Source organism: Canis aureus, chromosome 2 (assembly GCF_053574225.1).
Source record: "Canis aureus isolate CA01 chromosome 2, VMU_Caureus_v.1.0, whole genome shotgun sequence".
Taxonomy (NCBI): domain Eukaryota; kingdom Metazoa; phylum Chordata; class Mammalia; order Carnivora; family Canidae; genus Canis; species Canis aureus.
In genome coordinates this window covers 62,604,601-62,620,534 of record NC_135612.1, presented here as the reverse complement: position 1 = coordinate 62,620,534, position 15,934 = coordinate 62,604,601, and the positions used below count along the sequence as shown (strand labels likewise).

At 48.9% G+C, this 15,934-nt stretch overlaps 1 protein-coding gene across 4 annotated transcripts in view; it reads left to right on the top strand.

Annotated features, from left to right (window-relative positions):
* Positions 1–15,934, top strand: part of RNF4 (ring finger protein 4) — a 38,112-nt gene that overhangs the window by 7,200 nt on the left and 14,978 nt on the right. For 2 of the 4 annotated variants that reach the window (XM_077876271.1, XM_077876280.1), the window contains exons 2-4: positions 8,742–8,910; positions 12,890–13,004; positions 15,037–15,128. In XM_077876271.1, the coding sequence (XP_077732397.1) occupies positions 8,902–8,910; positions 12,890–13,004; positions 15,037–15,128 (216 nt within the window). In that variant the 5' untranslated portion in view covers positions 8,742–8,901. Of the gene's footprint in view, positions 1–8,741; positions 8,911–9,411; positions 9,477–12,553; positions 12,579–12,889; positions 13,005–15,036; positions 15,129–15,934 lie in introns of those variants that run through there. The other 2 variants (XM_077876291.1, XM_077876294.1) reach the window with 2 other exon arrangements.

Below are 15,934 nucleotides of genomic sequence, written 5' to 3'. Positions count from 1 at the left end.
TTTATTTAATTAATTTTAGAGAGAGAGAGAAGGAATAAGTGCGGGGAGGGGCAGAGAGAAAGACTCTTCAGACTCCCCGCAGAGCTGGAGCTGGAGCTGGAGGCAGGACTCAGGCAGGGCTTGATCTTAATACCCATGAGATCATAACCTGAGCTGAAAGAGTTGGAGGCTTCACCAGCTGAGCTCCCTAGGAGCCCCAGCACTTAGCACTTGTAAGAAGAGCTGTGCTTTCTGGCTCTTCTGGCATATTTATTACATAATTTACTGATTGTCTTTCCTCTTAGACTATATAATCCATGGTCTGATTTTGTCTGCTGACTAGAAGTCCCTGGAGATGTGCCTGATCTGGATCAGGCACCTGTAAATAGTCATTGATTTAAACAGCTGATGGGATTGTCTCCAGGGTGCTGGGAACAGTACTGGGCACTTTGATTCAGCATCATTGTTTTACAAAACAGCTGCAAAGGCAAGGGGTATTTTTTCCCCACATTAAAGATGGAGAAATTGAGGCAGGGAGATGAAGTATTTGTGCTACACTGTAAGACTTGTACGGTCAGCCACATGATTGCTGGCTCTTTACTATGTACCCTCAATTGCATAGCAAGCAAGAGGCATATGCTTTTATTCACTACTAAGGCCCAGTTGTTGATGTGACATCAAGGTTCCATTTAAAAAGCTTTGGGTGGGGGTGCCTGCCTGGTGGCTCAGTTGGTTAAGTATCTGACTCTTGATTTCTGTTCAGGTCATGATTTCAGGGTCATGATGATGTAGTTTGAGTATAGGTGAGGTTTGGTGGGGTAAGATCCAGAGTTGACCACCAAGAAAGAATTCTTGAGATGTCTTTAGTGCAACATGTGGTTTTATGAAAGCCGGGGACAGGACCCTTGGGCAGGAAGAGCTGCTGCCCCAGGGTTGTGAGGGGACGCTGATAAACTGGGAGCTGGGGGAGGTGAGGGAAAGGGAGGTTTTCAAAAGAATTTTTGTAGCTAAAGAGGACCTACAAGATACTGGAGGCCTGGCCATTGTCAGGTTCAGGTGGTTTTTCCCTCTGGTAAAGCATTAACTTTAAGAGAGTTGGGAGTTTCTTTCTGAAGTTAGGTTATTAATAAGAATGTTTTTTTCTTTTTCTTTTTTTTTAAAGATTTTATTTATTTATTTATTCATGAGAGAGAGAGAGAGAGAGGCAGAGACACAGGCACAGAGAGAAGCAAGCTCCCTGCAGGGAGCCCCATGTGGGACTGGATCCTGGGTCTCTGGGATCACCCCCTGAGCCGAAGGCAGGCATTAAACTGCTGAGCCACCCAGGCCTCCCGAGAATGCTTTTTTCTTATAAATCATTACGGCGTTTTATAAACTGAGGGAGACTCCTCTCTATAAGACCATAATCTCTGCAAGTTAACTATTTTGTTTTTCCTTTCCCTTAGCTTTAGGGCAGCCAGGAGTGCCTGCGAAGTGCACACATATCCCACCAGGTTGGGGGGGGGTGTCTGTGGGGTGTCAGCTTGTGCTTTTTCCTCAGCTAGCCTTCTCTTTTCTCATTAGTGACATCAAGCCCGGTGTTGGGCTCCAGTGTTGGGCTCCATGTTCAATGGGGAATCTGCTTAAGATTCTCTTTCCCTCTGTGCACGTGCGCGCCGCCCCCCCCCCCCCCAGCCGCCATGTGTACTCTCTTTAAAATAAATCTTGAAAGTAAAAAGCCTGAGGGGTGGCACCTGGCTAGCTTAGTTGGTAGAAAATGTGACTCTTGATCTCAGGGTCATGAGTCAAGCCCCACATTGGGAGCAGAACTTTTTTTTTTTTTTTTTTTAAGTTTTGAAATTAAAGTTTATTGGCAACTTTTAATGATCATGCTCACTTCCCCAGCAGGGCAGGCTGTGCTGGGCACTGGTACGTTGCCAACAGCCTTGGGTATTTTGACATTCTTTACAAAGGTAGTTGGGCATGGGTGCCTGGGTGGCTCAGTCAGTTGGATGTCTGCCTTCTGCTCAGGTCATGCATGATCCCAGGGAGTCTGCTTCTCCCTCTCCTTCTGCTCCTCTCCTGCTTGTGCTCTCTCATTTTCTTAAATAAATAAATAAATAAATAAATAAATAAATAGTTGGGCAGTACACCATAGTCTTTAATATATTCTTGCTTTTTATTTTTTAGACTTTATTTATTTATTTATTCTTGAGAGAAGCAGAAATATAGAGGGAGAAGTAGGTTCCTCACAGGGAACCCAATGTGGGATTTGATCCCGGGACGGGGATCACGCCCTGAGCCAAAGGCAGATGCTCAACTGCTGAACCAGCCACTCAGGCGTCCCATATTCTTGCTTTTTTAAAGACACATGTTCTGTAATACTATTTTTGAAATTCCATATAGGGAAGTACTTAAAATAACATGGCAATGATTATGTGTTTATGGTTTTATTTATTTATTTATTTAAAAGATTTTATTCATTTATTCATGAGAGACCGAGAGAATCAGAGACACAGGCAGAAGGAGAAGCAGGCTCCATGCAGGGAGCCCGACGCGGGACTTGATCCCGAGTCTCCAGGATCACACCCTGGGCCAACAGCTGCACTAAACTGCTGAGCCACCCGGACTGCCCAGTGTTTATGGTTTTAAAAGGGGAGATAGGGAGTAGACAATTGGTACTAGCCAGCACCTGATAAATTGGCATTTATTTTCTTGATGAAATTTTGTAGGATTTATGGTCTGCTTTAACCCTGCTGGCATACAGAGGTTGCCCTAGCTAGCTCATTCAAACTCAAAGGAGACTGCCCATGTGTCTCAGAGTGGCCATTTGTGGGTTTATAGTGAGAGCTACCTTGTAATTGGCACACAGAAGGAGTTACCCAATGTATCTGCACGTTATCTCCTCTTAGAAAAATACACAAAGAGGGGTGCTTGCGGGGGCTCAGTCAGTGAAGTGTCTGGCTCAGGTCATGATCCTGGGGTCCCGGAATGGAGTCTCACACTGAGCTCCCTGCTGGGCAGGGAGCCTGCTTCTTCTGCCTCTCCCCCAGCTCGTGCTTGTATGCTCACTCTCTGTCAAATAAAATCTTAAAAAAAAAAAAAAAAAAAAAAAAACTGTACAAAGAGCCACCTAAGAATCAAGAATGCTTGGTGATTCTGGAACCTATGTGGAGAGTTAGGTCTCAGATATCTGTGGGTAATTGTGTCAGTCTTTGCTGGCCTGCATTGATGGTGTGAGAGAGGGCTCTGTGTGTCTGGGTTGGACAGCTGCTCATTCTAGATCTTCCCTTGGATACTCTACAGACTTTTCACTTTCTGTCTCTGGAGCACCCCTGCCACCCCTTTTCTGCTGACTCTTCCTTACTTGGCTGTGAGAGAACCAGCTCCAGTTCCATACTTTCTGCTTCCTGCCTGCCCAGCTGCTGCTTTTTTTTTTTTTTTTTCTGCCCAGCTGCTTCTAACCATTATGTCTGTAGACATGTACCATGTAAGTGATTATGTGTGTCAGTTCTAGAGTTGGGGGTCATCCTTTGTAGTGTGACTTCATGGGAAAAAACCTACCTCTAACAAGGACAGAATGATCAAGTGGACCATTTCAGTCTGCGCTGGCCTCAGTGGCTTCCTCCCAACTGGCAGTCCTGGCTCCCATGCTCTGCTACCATCTCCTCCGAGCCACACAGCTTTCTTCTTGCCTTGGGTTCTCTTGGTCTCCCTACTTCTTCTCGGTATGCATTCTGACTTGTTCAGCCTTCCATTACCCTCAAGCACATGGGGGATAGGATCTAAAACCCTTGGTTGTCCTGCCCTTGAGGGGTGGGTTAGGAGGCAAGTTAGGATCCAACCATTCATCTCTGCTCTTTCCTTCTGCCACCTACACAGTCCTCATCTAGGGCAATCTCCCTTTCTGCACACCCCACCCCCACCTGGCTTGTTTCTTGAGTAACTCCTGTCACTCTGGGTCTCCACTTGCTTGGTCACCAGTGACTGGCTTCCTGTGGCCAGCCGATTGGCCTTGTTCTAGGTCCCCTGCCTGTTGACTGCTGCTTACTCCTTGAAACATCGGCTTTGCCTAACTGATGCCTCCAGGTTCTCTCAAAGCTTTGTTTCTGACTTTTTATTCTTATAGGCTCTTCTTGCTCTACCCAAGAGCAGATTTAAACAGATTCTAGAATCTCTACCTCCACTCCAGTTCTTTTTTTTTCCCAGATTTTATTTATTTATTCATGAGAGTACAGAGAGAGAGAGAGAGAGAGAGAGAGAGAGGCAGAGACACAGGCAGAGGGAGAAACAGGCTCTATACAGGAAGCCCGACTTGGGACTCGATCCCAGGTCTCCAGGATCACGCCCTGGGCTGAAGGCGGCACTAAATCGCTGAGCCACCTGGGCTGCCCCACTCCAGTTTTCTCTCTTGAGTTTTTCAGCTGCCTTTAGGCCTCCCCCCCGCCCCCCCCCCCCGCCCTTTATGCCTTTCTACCTGGGTATCCCATAGCTAGCATTTCTAAAACTAAAACTGTCTACCCTCAATGCTTGTTTCTTTTTTCCCTTCCCAAGTTCAGTTTTATGGCGTCATTCCTGCTGTGTAACTAGCTAGATACCTTGGTGTAAATTGTCCTTACTCTCCTATCAAAGCTTTAGGAATTCCTGGTGTCTGGCCTTCCTGGCCATTCCCAGTGCCATGCCTTGGAAACTAAAGGATTATGGGCCATCTGCTGAGATGAAGTGATGGTATAGTTGGAAGGAGTTTCTTCCTGGACATAGTAAAACCTGGAAAACATCCATTTTCCAAATTGTTTCTAGAATTCATACATCTAATTCTGGCATGGTATTTATTTAATAGTTTGGGTTCTGGTGTGACACTGCCCTGGTATAAATCCAGACAACTGTTTAGTAGTTGTGGACTTGGGGCAGGTTATTTGACACCCCCCCCCCCCCCCCAATCATCCTTAGCTCTCTTGTGTGTAAAATAGTAACCTTAGGGCACCTGAATGGTTCAATCAGTTAAGTGTCTGACTCTATGGGCTCAGGTTATAATCTCAGGGTCATGAGACTGATATTCAACATTGGGATTGCATTCAGCAGGGAGTCTGCTTGGGATGCTCTGTCCTCCCTCTGCCCCTCCTGCGTGTGTGCATGTACGTGCACACAGTCGCTCTCTTTCTCTCAGATGAGTCTTTTAAAAAATAAATAAGATGGTAACCTTAATAATACCTTTCCCTTTATTGGGTGATGGTACTGTTACGTGAACTGTGTCTGGAAAGCACAGTGTTTTGCACACAGTACAAATAAAATCTGGGCTTCAGCTTTTAGTCTTACTATTCTGATGGTCTCTGTCACCTGCAGTATCCAGGACACTTTGTAGGCTGTGAAGGCTGCCTTTCCTGCAACCCTGGCTTCACCTGAAGTCTAGACATTGCACTTCCACGTCACCACTCTGGTCTGCTTGGAATGCCTTCTTCCCATCTCTGTTCTCTGGTAAAATTCTGCCCCTTCGCAGATTTCCCTAACGCCAGCCTTCCAACTTCCTGTGCCCTCTAACTGCTAACTCTTCCTATTCCCAAAAGAAGCAGACAGATTTGGAATGGATTTCTGGACTGGCCTTGGGCATGGAGAATGAGAACACTCTAGGGAAGCATGCAGGGAGGCATCAGTGGTCTTGCTGGGGCTAGGGGGCTGCAGGAGGCAGTGTCAGAGAGCAAGGAGAGCGTGCAGGTCAAGTAGTAGGGGGTCCTCTACAGTAGTCCTAGGACAAGTCTTAACAACCATGTTTGAAAGCCTAAAAAGTAACCAAGTGGGAGGCGAGAGGCTTATGGAACAGCCCAGGGATGTGCATTAAATTATTTCGTATTCAATAAACGGATCTCCTTGTTTCTCTGTCAGTGACATTTTAATCAAAGATTCTTCTCAATTCTAAGACACACCGTGAGGTAGATAACTTTTCCCCAAAACAGCTATGTCATGTGTATACACCCAAATGTAAGACTTTTCTTGGGATAAGAAACATAAGCAGATGTGTTAGAATCTTACAAAGTGTGGTGGTTTTATGAGACTTAAGAGGCTGTTGGGGCACCTTCCCCTCTGTTCAGACCAGATGGATGGTCTTGATCCCTCCCAGCCAAAGCCTCTGTCCTGAATGCCGGTCTCAGCTGAAGGTTTCCCAGGTGAGGCGTTGCTTTGGGAACATGTGTGCCATTTGAAAGTAGGAGCACGTGTGGCCCCATGATGCGGGCCAGGCTGAGGGCCGTCAGGAGATGTCATGCTGCATGGCAGCTGCACATTTCCCCATAACTTTTCAGTTATGAGTGGCACAGTGGACAACGAGGTGCCAGGGGAGCAGATATGGACACATGCAGACCACCAGGTAATGGAAAAAGAGGCTCGGCTGGCTGGGTAGTCCCTCTAGAGGGGCTTCTCTTCGAAAAAAAGCTCTGGGGTGGAGGGTGCTTCTGAAAAACCTTCTCTGGCTTCTCCTTGTCCTGTGTTTCCTTACACCTAGCACATAATATGCCCAATTACAACACCTGAGCCCTCTACCAGTGTCAGCCCCCCCGCCCCCCCCCCCACCACCACCACCCAGACTGGGAGCTAATGACCGGGTTTGTTCATTGCTATGTTCCCAGGACAGGAGCCACACTGATAAGTGAATGAGGTGGGGAGGCCATCTTTTTAAAGCTGGTTGGGTGCTGCATTATACAGCACTTGGGGGCTGGAGCAGAGGGGTAGAGTTGTGCCACACTTAGTACATTTGGAGGGACTGTGAGGCTGCTACTGGTGGAAGGGGTCAGCGACATCAGTCCACAGCCACTGAGCCTTTAAAACGTGCTTCACTGTTCCAAGTGCTCTGCCAGCCTCTATAATCCTCACAGACCTGTTGAGGTAGGTTTGCCACTCTGTTTTGCAGTTGAAGAAACAGGGCAGAGTTTGGTGCTTTGTTCAAGGGCACAAGCCGAGAGTTTGGAGGTGCCTGGCCAATCCCAGCTGTCTGGTTCTAGAGATGTGCTCTAGTTGCTGTGGTCAGCTGTGTGTGTTAGAAAGCTGTGTGGGCAGTAGGGTGGTATGGGGCCCTGGGAGGCGGGAGATCTGATAGGAGGAGGTAGTAGCAGTGGGGATGAAAGGGTGGATGGATCTGAGATGGTCCTGTCTTGCTTCCCACCTCAGTGCCTTTCACAGAGGCCTCCTTCAGTCAGTCCAAGGCTCTGGTCCTAGTCCGCTGGTTCCTGGGGTGGGGACCTTGGGAGCAGCACCATTAGTGCTGCCTTGGAACTTGTTAGAAATGCAGATTTTTGAGTCCCATCCTGCACCTGCTGAATCAGAGACTGGTTTCACACACCTTCCTGATGAGGCTGGTGCAGGCTTGAGTTTGAGAACCCTTGTTCTTGTCTGGAGCACTGCTGCCCAGAGTGGGTAACCACAGAGCCCCCCGCTTGTCTCTGATTAGCCCTGGGCTTCCCCTACTAGAAGCCAGCTTTGCCCCTTCTCCCTTGATGACCCCTGGCTTCAACTCCATGTTTCTGTTTCCTATTTGCTCCCTTTCACTGCATCTCTGGCAGGGAGTTTACTGTGGGTAGTTGCCGCCTCCCAGTGGAATGAAATCCTGGGGCCTTGTTCTCTAGCAGCCTCTTCATTTGCTGGTTTCCTGGTTCTTTCCCACTCACTTCTTGCCACTGATGGAAGTCTCAGCTAGGCCTGCAGGGTGAACCAGGGCCGCTGGCTCTTGTCTCCTCAGCTAAATTATCACCTCCTCTAGAGGGCAACAGTGAAGTTGTGGAAAGAGCCAGAAAACCTGGGCTCTGCTCTGGCCTCAGAAGCTCCATGCCTTCCTGGTTGCAAGAAGTCCTCAAGGGTGTATGTGGCAGCTCTGATTCTCTTGTCTTTTCCCAGCAGCTGGTGCAGGACTCTAGAAGGGTTTCAGCAGCCAAGAAGGAGGACAAGCGGTGGCAGAATGGGTCTGATTTCAGGCTTTGGGATCAAGTGGTCCAATACTCTATTAAGAATGCTTGCTTCCGGGGATCCTGGGTGACTCAGTGGTTCACCGCCTGCCTTTGGCCCAGCGCGTGATCCTGGAGTCCCGGGATCGAGCCCTGCGTTAGGCTCCCAGCATGGAGCCTGCTTCTCCCTCTGCCTGTGTCTCTGCCTCTCTATCTCTCTCTAGGTCTATCATGAATAAATAAATAAAATCTGGGATCCCTGGGTGGCCCAGTGGTTTAACACCTGCCTTTGGCCCAGGGCGCGATCCTGGAGTCTCAGGATCGAGTCCCACGTCGGGCTCCCGGCATGGAGCCTGCTTCTCCCTCTGCCTGTGACACACTCTGCCTCTCTCTCTCTCTCTCTCTCTCTCTCTCTCTCTCTCTATCATAAATAAATAAATAAATCTTTAAAAAAATAAAATCTTTTTTTTAGAAAAGAAAGAATGCTTGCTTCCCCCTTCCACCCCCCCCCCCAAAATGCTTGCTTCCTAAGAATATGGAAGCAAGCACATGAGTTGCATGAAGCATTCAACAAAGTACCAGTAAAGGATTGAACTGAGCTTTGTTGTTGTTGTTGTTGTTTTTAAAGAGATTTATTTATTCATGAAAGACCCAGAGTGAGAGAGGCAGAGACACAGGCAGAGGGAGAAGCAGACTCCATGCAGGGAGCCTGATGTGGGACTCGATCCTGGATCTCCAGGATCACGGCCTCGGCTGAAGGTGGTGCCAAACCGCTGGGCCACCTGGGCTGCCCTGAGCTTTGTTGTTGAGGATGCAGGTGGAGGCAGTTATCACCTTGTTATCATTGTGTTTTAGGACTTGAAGATCCTGGAAATCTACTGGGCAGCGGATTGCTATGCTTGTCAGAGGATGAGTAACCAGCAGGTGTGAGTAGTTGAGAAGAGTCAACGTTCAACTTCCCTGCTGACCTCCGGACAGGTCCTTCCTTTTCTGTAGGGTGGAGGCAAAGAGCACAATGAGTACGGTGAGTTTTATCAGCTTGCCAGTTTTCTTTCCTTTATTAAGATTTTATTGTTTTATTTGTGAGAGCGCACACAAGCGGAGGTAGGAAGGTAGGAGGGAAGGGCAGACTCTGCGCTGAACTGGGATCCCACCCTGGAGCTCGATCCTAGGACCCTGAGATCACGAGCTGAGTGGAAGGCAGATGCTTGATGGACTGGCCACCCAGGTGCCTCTTGTATTATTTTTAAGGCTAAGCAGCTATCTTATTCCTTATGGGACGTTAACGAGAGTACCATAAAGGTGCCTCTAGGTAACCCTCGTTCTTGAGGGAATGTGTACAGGACTATTGGGCAGGTACACAACTTGTCTGGAGAAGTCCAGTATCTTGGGTGATGCCCTGAGGACAAAAGTCATAGCTGTGGGGATATGAAACATCATATCCCCAGAGCAGCTATCCATGTCCTGATTTATTTCAGCATTTATAACCCAGTTTTCCATTTTCCCCTCTCTTTTCCCTGTGTAGTCGTTGGTCCAGTATGAGCATAATAGTAAGAGTGAGAGCTTCTGTACACTCAGTGACCCAATTTGGTAAGTCTGTTCAGAGCTTGTATCAGACTGCAGAGGCTGCTAGGGTAGTGTCACTGGGTGTCATCTGGAGCCCCTTGAGCTCCAGAGAAGATTGCCTGAGGTCCCCCTCCTCGGTTTATTCCCTGCTGACAAAGTTGCTCACAGGATCTAAACTCAATACAGCTATTCATTTGAGATACTGGATTCATTTCAGGTGGACCAGGAGAGAAATGAAAGCCTCATATTCTCTTAACAGGCCCCAGAGGTACTGTGAGCATGCGGGCAGGTGAGACAGTAGTAGACAGCAGTAGAAATCTGTAGATTCCTAGGGTGCACCTCAGCCCGATCAGACCACTTTTAGTCTCTGTGTGCTCCGAACCAACTGTTGATATTTGTACACAAAAGGGCCTTTGTGGGCAGCCCGGGTGGCTCAGCGATTTAGTACCGTCTTTGGCCCAGGGCATTGATCCTGGAGACCCAGGATCGAGTCCCACATTGGGCTCCCTGCATGGAGCCTGCTTCTTTCTCTGCCTGTGTCTCTGCGCCTCTCCCTCTCCCTCCCTCCCTCCCTCCCTCTCTCTCTCTCTGTCTCTCATGAATAAATAAAATATTTAAAAAGGGTGTGGGGGGGCTTTGTTTCCCTGGACCTACCCTTTTAAAAGGCAGGTGTTTTCCCACCTTGGTCCCTTATCTGCAGACGGTCCCTGCAGCTCTCTCGTAGGGAAACAGATGTCCCAAGCCTGGGTACCTCCCCTCTGAAGCCCACACCTTGCCGGGATAGGATATGGGCAGAAAGAGCAATGTAACCCCTCACATGACTGTGAAGAAGTTGGTAAACTTCCTCAGAATGGCATAAGTCATGGACATGGTCAGTCTGTACTGACTGCTGTGAGCCTCCTGCTGGTGCGCAGCGGGAGAGCCACACTGAGTAACAGGGCAGCTAGGAGAATCTCTGCTGATATTCTTGGGTTTCTTGAGGCTGGCGCTAGCTAAAGACTCCTACCCCTGCCCTGGGAGAATGTTGATAGAGGGGGAGCAGGGCTGGATCCAAAGATGGTGGGCTGGGGAGGGTAAGGGATAGCCTCATGATGGAGGTGCCATTTGAAGCCATTTGAATAGGTTTCAGGAAGCTGTATAAGAATTGGCCAAGTGAAGAGGGGGAGGAATGGGTAGTCCAGGGCTGAGAAAGCCGCCAGGAAGAGGATTGCTGTGGGGGGTGTAGGGTAGGGATGGTAAGCATTGAGGGCATGCATTGCTGGAATGCCCATGGTGGGGTATTTTGAGTCTGGTACCTAGACTTGAGTCAGGGCCCATGGCTGCTGCTTGCCTCCCTCAGTGGGGGCCAGAAACCATACAGGTGGCTGTGGTGAGGCACAAAGGGTTCTGTTTATTAGCAGCATCTTCTAAGAAATACTTGATTCTTTTCAGAGGAAGGAAAATACAAAACAACTTCAGAGGGAAAAGGGTAAACTTGGGCAGCCCTTGGTATCCTGGTGGCAGCTAGGGGAGTATATAGACACTGGGCAATAGACTCAGCTGAGGCTGGGTGGCAGCTCCCGTGAGGGACAGAGCGACTCCTGGCGGGAGAATTTCAAGCTTACTGCAATGGTTTGTCTCTGGGTCCTCCTGGGGTTTGTTCCTGCTCCTTGGATCCACTGAGTGTTTCTAAGCCCAAATCTTAATTTCCAACATTCCCCAAGGTGCCATTTTCTACTAAGGAGCAGTTGGAACACAGCAAGAATCAGGCATCTCTCTCTCTCTCTCTCTCTCTGTCTCTCTCTGTCTCACCTGGCCAGCGAGCATGGCGCTGAGCAGTGGCTGCCCTTAGATCCAGTATAGATCTCACCAACATTGTCTGTCCTTCCAGAACTTCCAGGGACAGAATGCTTAGTAAGGCATTCAGGGAGTTACGTTAGTGCTGGCCTCATGTATCTGTGCTCAGTATTTGGCATGCACTGTGCCCTCTGATCCACACACCAGCTCTGTAAGGCTGGTGTGGTGAGGAGTTGGGTTCCATAGAGAAATCACTGTCCTAGCTCACCCAGTTCGGGGCATAGTGGCCCGTTGCCAATGAGAACCAGAAACACAGGGAGCTGGGAGTGGCTGGGGCCATGTGGGGTGGGAATACTACGGTAATAGGGTCAGGTGGGATGTTGTCTCTTTTCAGGAAGGTTGCATAGGGCATGTTCTCACCTTATGTTTTGGGGCCGATTTGGTCAGAAGTGCTGGAGCATGTAGGTAAGCCAGCACTCAAGGATGTTGGGAGACGGCCGGCTCCAAGAGTTTGGACTGCAGCTAGGCCAGCTGAGAGCCTGAGCCTTCCAGAAGGCAGGGCTTTTGGACAGCTATGGGAACTTTCGTTCTTTGAGCCCTGCGCCATGACTGTCGGGGTATAAGCTGCACTGGCAGCTTTGACCCTCAAGGTTGAAGAATTCACAAAGAAAAGACCCACTTTCCACAGTGGATAGAATTGTGGGAAACTGAGGGTGTTTGGATTGAAACAACAAAAAGGCCTCAATGAGGCCAAATACAGATCCAAGGAGGACAGGTCTGCAAGTTTTGGTAAAAGGAGGGGTTTCTGGCCAAGTCCTGACCTGGATAATTTGATAAAACAGTTTTACTTTTTGGGTTCATACTTAGTGTATGTTTAGGATTATTTCTCTCTAAATATTCAGTGTTCTAGAATGTCACATTTTGTTTTTGCTATTGTTTTTAGAGAGGGGGAGGGGCAGAGGGAGAGAATCTAAAACAGGCTCCATGCCCAGGACAGAGCCCAGGACAGGGCTCAATCTCATGACCCTGAAGTCATGACCTGAGCCATAATCAAGAGGCAGACCCTTAATTGACTACACTACCCCGGTGCCCCTAGAATGCCAAGGCTTTTTTGTTTTTTGGGTTTTTTTTGTTTTTTGTTTTTTTAAGATTTTATTTATTCATGAGAAACACACATGAGAGAGAGGCAGAGACATAGGCAGAGGGAGAAGCAGACTCCATGCAGGGAGCCTGACATGGGACTCGATCCCGGAACTCCAGGATCACACCCTGAGTCAAAGACAGACGCTCAACCACTGAGCCACCCAGGCGTCCCTAAAATGCCAAGTTCTGAAAAGACTCTAACCTCAGGTTGGCTGACTGGTCTGCTACTCTTTTTAAGAATTTTTTACTTATTTGAGAGAGCATGAGCCGGGGGAGGGACAGAGGGACAAGCAGACTCCTCACTGAGCAGGGAGTCTGACACGAGGCTTGATCCCAGCACCTGGAGATCATAACCTGAGCTAAAGGCAGATGCCTAACAGACTGAGTCCCCTATAGGCCCCTATAGGCTCCTACTCCTCTTGATGAGTTAAGCCATTCTCATGTTGACCTTTTATTTTTGATGAAATCGTATCGGTGAGGAGCTCATGTGACTGTTTCTTTCCTCTGGATACCCTCAGAGAAAGCGTCGTGGTGGCACAGTAAATTCTAGACAAGCCCAGAAGCGAACTCGGGAAGCAGCCTCCACCCCTGAGATGGCCTTGGAAGCAGAACCCATAGAACTTGTGGAAAGTGGTAAGATCTCCAGGAAGGCCGTGACCATGGGTTGCTGGTGTGGTGCAGCGTGCATGGGTGCGCCCATCACTTGGTGCCTCCCAGCCGTAGGGCCTTGTGCGAGGCACACCACGTGTCCGAGCCTGCATGACCCCTGAGTGGGACAGTCCTAGTCCTCCTGTGTGGAGTTATCATTGAGGTCAACATTTAGCTCTAGGCCTGTCAGCTAACACTGTATATGGGTTAGCTTCTGTCTGTACCATTGTAAGACCTCACCCTCCACCCAAAACTGACCAGTGACTTGAGCAGGGCCTGTGTTCTCCATGGGTTTTGACAGCCGTTTAGCAGAGCTAACTGTTTAGCCTTCCAGGAATGGGCTGCAGAGGAGATGACACTGCCCTGGCCCACCTTTTCTATTTGAAACTGGACCTCCAGTTTGCTTGGCCTCCTGAAGGACTCCACTTTCCTTTTCTCTTTTTCATCAAGACAAAATTTCCCAAGGAGGTGTATCTGTGGACAGAGCCACCTGTGTTGGAGGGAGCTGCTATAGGTAGAGGCCTGATTGAGTTTTACCTCCCTCTGCCTACTAAGGGAGATGGCAGATGGCCTGAGTTGAGTCCCTTTGCTCTGCATGTATTCATATTGTTTCAATGAGTATGATGCCTGAAAACTGATGTGTAGAGAGAAGCAGCTTGTCTTGAGGTCGATTTCGTGGGCCCTTCTGAGAAGTGTTCTCAGTATCATCTCTGTGTCTCCTGAATTTCACTTCTGTGAATTCCCAGAAGCCTGGAGGCTGAGCCTCTGGCCACCCTGCTGTACCCTCCCCTCCACCCCAAACTTGATGCCCTGGCGTCTGAACTCTGCCATCTTTCAGGAGATGCTGGCATAGGAGGCTCCTTGATCAGGACATGAGGCCCACAAGTGGTCTCTTGAGGGGAGTCAGGATCTTGGGCCTGACTGCTTCCAGCGTATCCCTTCTGTCCCCACAGTCTGCCTTATCATGTGTGCAGGGCTGTGTGCACATGCTTTTGTTTGTGAGAGCCAGAAATCGTGTCTACTGGAACGAGAATGGCTCTGTGACTTAGAGTATATTGGTGTCTGGGCTAGTCTTTAAAAAGGAAGAGGTCATTTTGTGTAAGTTACCTTGGATCTCTCTCCTATACTGTGGTTTTTATTTCTGTGAAACTTTTTAATATGAAAAAATAAAGCAAGTTTGAATTGCTAAGTGTATTACGACTTACTGTCCCCCAACATAACTACTTTAAAAAATTCTATTCTTAACACTTCTTTAGTGCTATGATAGAAGCAAAAAAGATGGTAAATTTTTTTGGTTCATATAAATGAAAGTTGTTCTCTGCTGTTCATTCTTACCTACCTCACAGAAGTGCCTCACAGATACCTCTGCCCTTCCCCTGACGTTCTGTGTTCACATAGACCCCACAGTGTAGTCTAGGGCCCAAGGCAAGCTGAACAGGCCTAGCCCATTGGGGTTTGTTGGGAGTCTAAGGGATCAGTAAATACCACCCTTGTCCTGCTTGAGAGCCACATGGAGAGGATTATCTAACTGGTGAGAGACAGAACTGAGCCTGATGAGGCCTGTAGGTGAGCAGCAGCCCGGAGGAGGAGGTGTAAGGTGGGTGTATCCCAAAAGAAAGGCCTTGAGGAGATGAACATGCCTGATCCTCTCCCCGGACGCCCCCTAGCACTCCAAGGTAGGTCACTGCCTCTCCCCTGTGCAGGGGCAGGTGGGGGCATGGAGGCCTAGTTGTACGACAGTGAGGCCACAGGGATGCAGGTGTGTGTGCACAAGAATCGGCCCCTCCCCTTGGTGTAGTTGTAAAATCCATAGACCACCACTCAGCAAAATCCTGGAAAGGCATTCGTTGGCTGTCACCCCTGAAAAAGGGACTAGACCTGATGTTCTTCATTCTGTCCTTTGGGGGGGAATTTAGTTTGGTGTAAGCCTGTGCTTCATTTGTAATCATTTAGTGAAGCTTAGAGCAACATGCCTTTACTTTTCTCTTAATGCTTGTTAAAATGCTTTATTTTAAAGCTGGAGATGAAATAGTGGACCTCACCTGTGAATCGTTAGAGCCTGTGGTTGTTGACCTGACTCACAATGACTCTGTCGTGGTAAGTGTTGGAGTGAGTGGTTGAAACTTCCTGGCTGTTGGCCTTTGGCCAACACCAACTTCTGAAGACCTTGATCACAAGTTACGGTTTATACTGAAGAAACCAGAGTGACTAGAGCCCAAGATAGAAAGTGTTTCTGGAAAATCATTTGTTGTGGCTTTGTTGCCTATGGACCGTAAATCTGTGTGACCCTGGTTTGGCCCCAGCTGTCAGGGAAGCCGTGTGGGGAGAACCCCAAGAGCCTGCCTCTGTAGTCCCCTGTTCTATACTGTGTACCACCTATGTGACCTTGGGCAAGTTACTTAGCCTCATTCACTCTGAATGGGGACATGCCTTCCATGCCAGTAGGGCATCGTGAGGCTTAAAAATCATCCTGTATTTGAGTGCCTAGCACCTAGGGTGGTGCCCAGTAAATGTGTTACATCCTCACAGCTGCTGGGGGGTGGGGGAGGATACGTACTTGGCACTGCCGCTGGGAAGTCTGGAGGCACAGCTGCCTCAGAGGATGCAGGCATCCTGCATCACTGCTGGGAGGCTTGGTTGTGTTGATTCTAGGGAGGATGGGGCTTGGGAAGCTGCTGGTGCCCCCTTCCTAGGGCACCAGCTTTGGACCCTGGCAAAGAGCACACTTGCCCTGGCTGGCCCTCAAGGAAGGAGACCTGGTCTGGGTGGAGGACATGTAGAGGAGTGGTTCCCTCAGACCCGCTATACAATGTGGGGGTACGCCTGTGTGTGGGTCCTGGTGTCTGCTCAGCCCACAGACCTGTACCTGAAAGCTACATCTGCCTCTCAAGGGTGCCTCTTTAGCAATTTCTGAT